This window comes from Lactuca saligna, chromosome 6 (genome assembly GCF_052625555.1).
Source record: "Lactuca saligna cultivar CGN05327 chromosome 6, ASM5262555v1, whole genome shotgun sequence".
NCBI lineage: Eukaryota > Viridiplantae > Streptophyta > Magnoliopsida > Asterales > Asteraceae > Lactuca > Lactuca saligna.
The window spans coordinates 36,807,949-36,813,922 of record NC_136422.1 but is presented as its reverse complement, the minus strand read 5'-3'; the positions used below and the strand labels follow the sequence as shown (position 1 = coordinate 36,813,922).

The window sequence follows — 5,974 nt, the reverse complement described above, 5'->3', positions numbered from 1 at the left end:
AATCTGATCCTTAATTCTCACAGACGAAGATGGATAGATAGAGGTAGAAAAAAACAAAAAAATAAATATGCGGACCAATATATAAAAAAGTATACCTAAAGAAGAAAGTGACAGACGGCAGAAAGTGCAAGCGATAGGAAAAAACAAAAAAAATTAAATATGAGGACAAACCCGGATTTTGTCCCGAGCCATTTTTTGTGCTTTTTATGAAAAAATATAAAAGTTTAGACTGTAATGACCAAAAGTGCCAAAATAGCTAAAGAATTAAAGGAGTTGAAATTAGCAAGTTTTTAGAAAAGTAACCAAAATTGTCAATTCCTTAAAATTTTGTGGCCAAACTTTGAATATTAAAAAGTTACTAAAAAATGTAAAAATTTTGATTACAATGTATCAAAATGACTAAAGAATAGAAGTATAATTGACAAAATAACATGTTTTTGGACTTTTTTTTAATATATATATATATATATATATATATATATATATATATATATATATATATATATATATATATATATATATATATATATATATATATATTCTTCGAATAACCTTTACGTGTAAGAACACAATTTCTTACTAAAAAAAAAAAAAAAAAACCTTATAACATCAATGTCCTTTATATACGAGTCTAGTAGATGCATATAAAATAGTAAATTACTTGTGGATTAAATTTGTAATGATGAAAATGATGACAAATTTACAAGATATAAATAGGATAGTAATGCACCATCAACCTTTTTATTCATTTCATCTAAATAACTAAAAGAATATAAAAACTTCCATTTCAACAATATAAAAATCATCCTAAGTTCTAACGTTTTTGATCATGCAACGTTTTTCCTTCGAAAAATTCGGCCAACATTCGCTCAATATCCTCCGGCGTTAACTTTATGTATTTTGACGGATTTTTACCACCCTCAATCATAGGCCTGCGTAATTATTAACAGCACAAAAATTACATAATTACACAAAATAAAAAACCACCCATCTCCACAATTATTAAAAAAAAAAAAAAAGGTTTAATGCTAAAAAAGGGTATGAAACCTTTGCCTTTTGTCCACCATAGGTTACTAAACAGATCCCAAAACGCAATTTTTTTTGTCCAAATCAAAATATATTTTTCTTTTTTAAATAATTATATATTTTAGTGTAAATTACAAAAATGTTTATTTTGCCATTTTGGTACCAAAAAGTTTTTGCTTGCAATTTTAGTCCTATTTGATGATTTTGTGACGATTTGGTCCTGGTTCCATGAATTATTTTCATAAATATTTGTTATTTAATATAATTTTAAATTATAATTATGTTGCTTTTGGCCGTTCACCCCACCACTCCACTCCAATATGGACCAAAATCATTTAAATGATAATATATAGTCATTTTAAACAAATTATTTTTAGTGAAGTTGCAACATGGACCAAAATCATTATAAAGGTAATATAGTTATTTTTTACTTGAAAACATAGACCAAAATTTTACAAAAACCTCAAAATAACAACCAACACTTCAAATAGGAAACATTTTGAGATCAAATTTTGCAAAAAACAACTTGTTAAACATTGGCCACCCCACATTAATTAGGGTGGGTGGTCCCTACGTTTAATTGTTTTTTGCAAATTTTGATCTTAGACGATTTCCTATTGCAATTTTGGTTGTTATTGTTCTCAAGTAAAATATGATTATATTACTCTTTTAATGATTTTGGTCAATAAAGTTGACTTTAAAGACCCAAAAAACTTTAGAGTGCGTTTGGTTGTGGAAAATTTTCCAATTTTCCATGAAAATTTTGAAAACGCGTTTGGTTGATTCATTTTTCAAAATAAATCCAATAAAATGAAAATTTTCTATTTTCAAAATTATATGTAAATTAGAAAAATTATTTTTCCAGTTTTCCAAAATTTTCTAAATTTCAAAAATATAAAAATGAAAACTCCACCTGCTTCAACAAAACGCGTTCTCTAAAATTTTCACTGGAAACTGAAAATGAAAACTCAACTTTCTTTTTTGAAAACGTTTTCTAGAAAAATTAAAACAATTTTCCACAACCAAACACATGTCAAAATACATTATCATTTTTAACCATTAACACGAAAAAGATAAAATAAAATAAATACCCGAATCTTTTTTTAAAAGATCTATAAGCCGGCAAAAGGACTTCAGCAACCGCGAGTCTCAAAGACTCACGTAATTCACTATCGGGAACACTCCATTGAGATTGCCTTTGATGCAATTCCTCAAATTGATTATTAAAAGTTTTGAATCTTTCTTTAACTGTCGCCCTTGAAACACCCGCGGTGCTTGTCCCATCATTGCCTGCCACTTGTACTGTCAGACACTGTAATATCTGCAAAAAGTAATAATAATTAGCATCGTACTTTAATTAAAAAAACAAATTTTATTTTTATTTTTCTATTTATAAAAGTTTAAGAAACCTTAGACCAACAAATTCTCTTGTATTGGTTTGCATGTTGTTGTACGACTCTTCGGTGGATTTGTACCCAATCATCGCCCAACATTTCCTTTGCTTCTGACCTAAATGCAAGAAATAGCAACATACTTTCATTTATTTGTTTATTATAAAATAAAATCCACTCTCGTTTTTTTAATTACAACATTGTACTTTCGCTTTTTTTTTCTTATAAATTCTTATTAGGGCATTATACTTTGATTTATTTCGTAGCATTGGACTTTAGTTTTTTTTTCTCTTAGGTTAAATTACATTTTTGGTACCTGAGTATAACCGAATCTTTCAAATTTGACCCCAAAAAGTTTTCTTTTGCAGTTTTGGTCCTTATTTAAGGTTTTTGTATACTTTTTGTTCCATGTTCCAAGTAAAATGACTATTTTTAAAAGGAAAATTGCAAAAAATGTCATTTTACTATGTACAAGTACCAAAAACATTACAAAAACCTCTAATAAGGACCAAAATTGTAAGAGGAAACTTTTTGAGACCAAATTTACAAAAATCAACTATACTCAGGGACCAAAAATGTAATTTACTCTTTTTCCTATTAAGTCATATTACACTTTAAAAATTCTACCCAATTATAACATTCAAAATTGCTTTACATTTAACTCGAAAGATTATTAAAAAAAAAAAAGTCAAATTATAATTATACCTTCGTACAGATCTAACAATATAATGAATATTATTCATCATAAATATTTGAGTCAAAGCTTGATCTTTATACTGCTTAGATTTTCCATCCAAATTATTTTGTAAAGCTTGCATTATTCTTGTTGTTATTTTTGCCAGCTGTGCATCTGGATCAATTTGCTCAAACTCTAGAAACAGTTGCTTCAATGTCGACTGATAACTGCATCATAAACAGATCATACTACAAAACTGCAAGAAATATATAAAATAATTTCTTTTTTTTGTAGAAAAGAGAAATATCAGTTGACTTACTCAAATAAAAATTTGACATAATTAATAACATAACTAGTCAAAGGATGAACAGTTCCATCAAGAACAGCAGTTTTAGTGGCATCTTTTTCAACTGCTTCTTCAAAATCAACAAAAGTTTCTTGAGCTGTTTCAGCTAAACGTTTTGTTAAAGTAGAAACAGATTCTCTCATTTCAGCTCCAGATATACTTTCATAAAGGGTATTAAACTGTCAAAAGATGTAATTGATTGTAAAAATAATGATATGAAATATAATAAAATATTATATACATATATTAATAGTTAATTACCTCTGGTTGAACTTCTTTCATTATCTCATACATGTCAAGAAGAACAAATAACTTTTCAGGTGACCTTTTGCTTTTGGCTATGGCTTCCCCAAAACTTAGAAGTAAAGAGACACTGGTTGAAGTTGCTTCTGCAAAACATTGATCCATGAAAGATTTCATTCCTTCAAAAACTTCATCAGATACTTTCCTTTCTGCAGCAAATAGTAGTTTTACCTGTTTTAGTTACAATAAATGTTAGATATATAATATCATATCAATATGATGTCATATATGGTTGTTTTTGTAAAATCTTACAGCAATTCTCACGAAATGAATCCAATTTCCTATTTTAGCCTCTAGAACCTCCCACTGCATCCTTTGGACATCGTCTTTATGGAGCTTTTCTACTCCGAGTTTTCTAAGGCTGCTTTCCATACATGCAGATCGTGCTTCCCTGAAGGAAGATAAACAGTTATGTTATGAACAGTTTTTTGCTGATATCAGAATGGGGATTCATGAGAAAGGCGTATATAAAATGGAAAGGAAAAGGATCTCACCTGTAAATCATAAATACTTGCTGTTGATGGCCAGCTTGATGCATTTGTTGAGCTAGATCATGCAGCAATGGTGTAACTTTAGGTGGGATGAGAGTGGGAGGGCGATAAACAACATTTTCTAAATCTTTATGGTGATCTGCAGGGTTTTTTCTGACACCTTCGCCATGAGCAGTTGGTGGTGTTGGTCGAAGAGAAGCAGGTAGACAGTCTAAAAGACGATCAGGTTCCACAGGTTTACTGTAACAATGGCGGAATTTGAGCAAGGGGAGAATTAGAAGTTAGATGAGCTGAATAACGAAATTTTGTAAAATTGAGACCTGTATGACGATAATAGCTGGCGGAATTCGTCTTCAAGCATCATGGAAGCTTTTTGAAGCAAGGTTGTGGCATGTGTAATCACTCCGATACTGGTCTTGAGGTTTTTATTTGTACTAAAAAATCGAACGATGGTTTTCAACTGACCAACTGCTTCTAGATAACTCTGCAGATCTTCTTGTGGACCTTTCAGAATCACAGCCTCCGCCTACACATTCAGAATATAGACATTTTTTGGGGGATTTTCGATATCGGAAAGAGTAAAGCGACATGATAGATCATACATCGAGGAAATACGGAAAGCAACCTGTTTAGTAAGCTCAAATTGAATCAAAATTGCATCGGCGAACTTCAATGTCTTATCGATGTTCTCATGTGCCTTCCTCATTGAATGCGTTTTCACCTGCACACAAATGAAACCATGGTGAATTTCAAAATGCATTCAACAGAGAAGAGATTGAATTAAGGATGGTGAAGAGTGAGAAATGTAAAACCTGGGTCGGGCGCATGGCGGTTTCGAGGGCGGAGAGGCGGAGATCGAAGGAGCCGAGAATGGAGGTCATGCTGTCGGTGATTATCTGACTCCTTGCGAGACAATCCCTCATTGTAACAGCCCTATCACGTAGGGTTTCCATGGTGATTTCATTAAACCCAGTTGTTTTCTCATTTCGCTTGTTCGTTTCCATTCAAGGTTTTGATTGGGAGGTTGGAACACGCAATGGGAGAATGAAGGAGCCAGCCTTGTTGCCTTATATACCTTCCTGATGGTAATCCCTTGGGTTGGACGCTTTGAAAAAAAATAATAATAAAATAAAATCTTATTTTACATTTTTTGATCGATCTTGTATAAAAATAAATCAATTTAGAGCAAATATTAATTCTGATAAATTTATAGTTTAATAATTTTATTTTATTATCCAAACATATAGTCAGGCATATAAAATTTAATGATTTTTAATATTTAACCATTATAGATCAATGTCAATACTTTAAAGGAAAAAAATATGTTACATAAGTAAAATGTGAATATTGTTACATAATTGGTTTTGGTTTAAATATATATTGATATTGATTTATAATTGTAAAAAGTAAAGAATTAGTATCAAGTTTGAAACTTTTTACGTAATAAACAAATGTTATTATTATTATTATTATTATTATTATTATTATTATTATTATTATTATTATTATTATTATTATTTGAGTAGGTTTTAATTAACGTAAATCAATCATATTGGTCAACACAGATATAGGTATAGGCCTTACAATTCTTGATACAATCCACGATACGAAATGAAATAAACGGGTTTTGGTTGAATTTTTCAACCCGTCAACCCATTTATTAAATAGGTTATATATGAGTTTCTTAAAAAATATACGGGTTGATCCGCCAACCCGTTTGGAATTTTAATAAAAGAAATAA

At 30.0% G+C, this 5,974-nt stretch overlaps 1 protein-coding gene across 1 annotated transcript; it reads right to left on the bottom strand.

The window, feature by feature from the left end:
- Positions 1-688: 688 nt before the first annotated feature.
- LOC145001014 (exocyst complex component EXO70A1-like) lies at positions 689-5,285 on the bottom strand. Its single transcript, XM_078960331.1, has 11 exons — positions 5,046-5,285; positions 4,859-4,954; positions 4,554-4,759; positions 4,237-4,473; positions 3,995-4,133; positions 3,701-3,913; positions 3,413-3,618; positions 3,123-3,320; positions 2,436-2,535; positions 2,118-2,347; positions 689-932 (listed from the first exon to the last, which is right to left on the bottom strand). Exons 1-11 carry the CDS (start codon positions 5,235-5,237, stop codon positions 815-817), a joined length of 1,935 nt encoding a protein of 644 aa, XP_078816457.1. The 5' UTR covers positions 5,238-5,285; the 3' UTR covers positions 689-814.
- Positions 5,286-5,974: the final 689 nt, after the last annotated feature.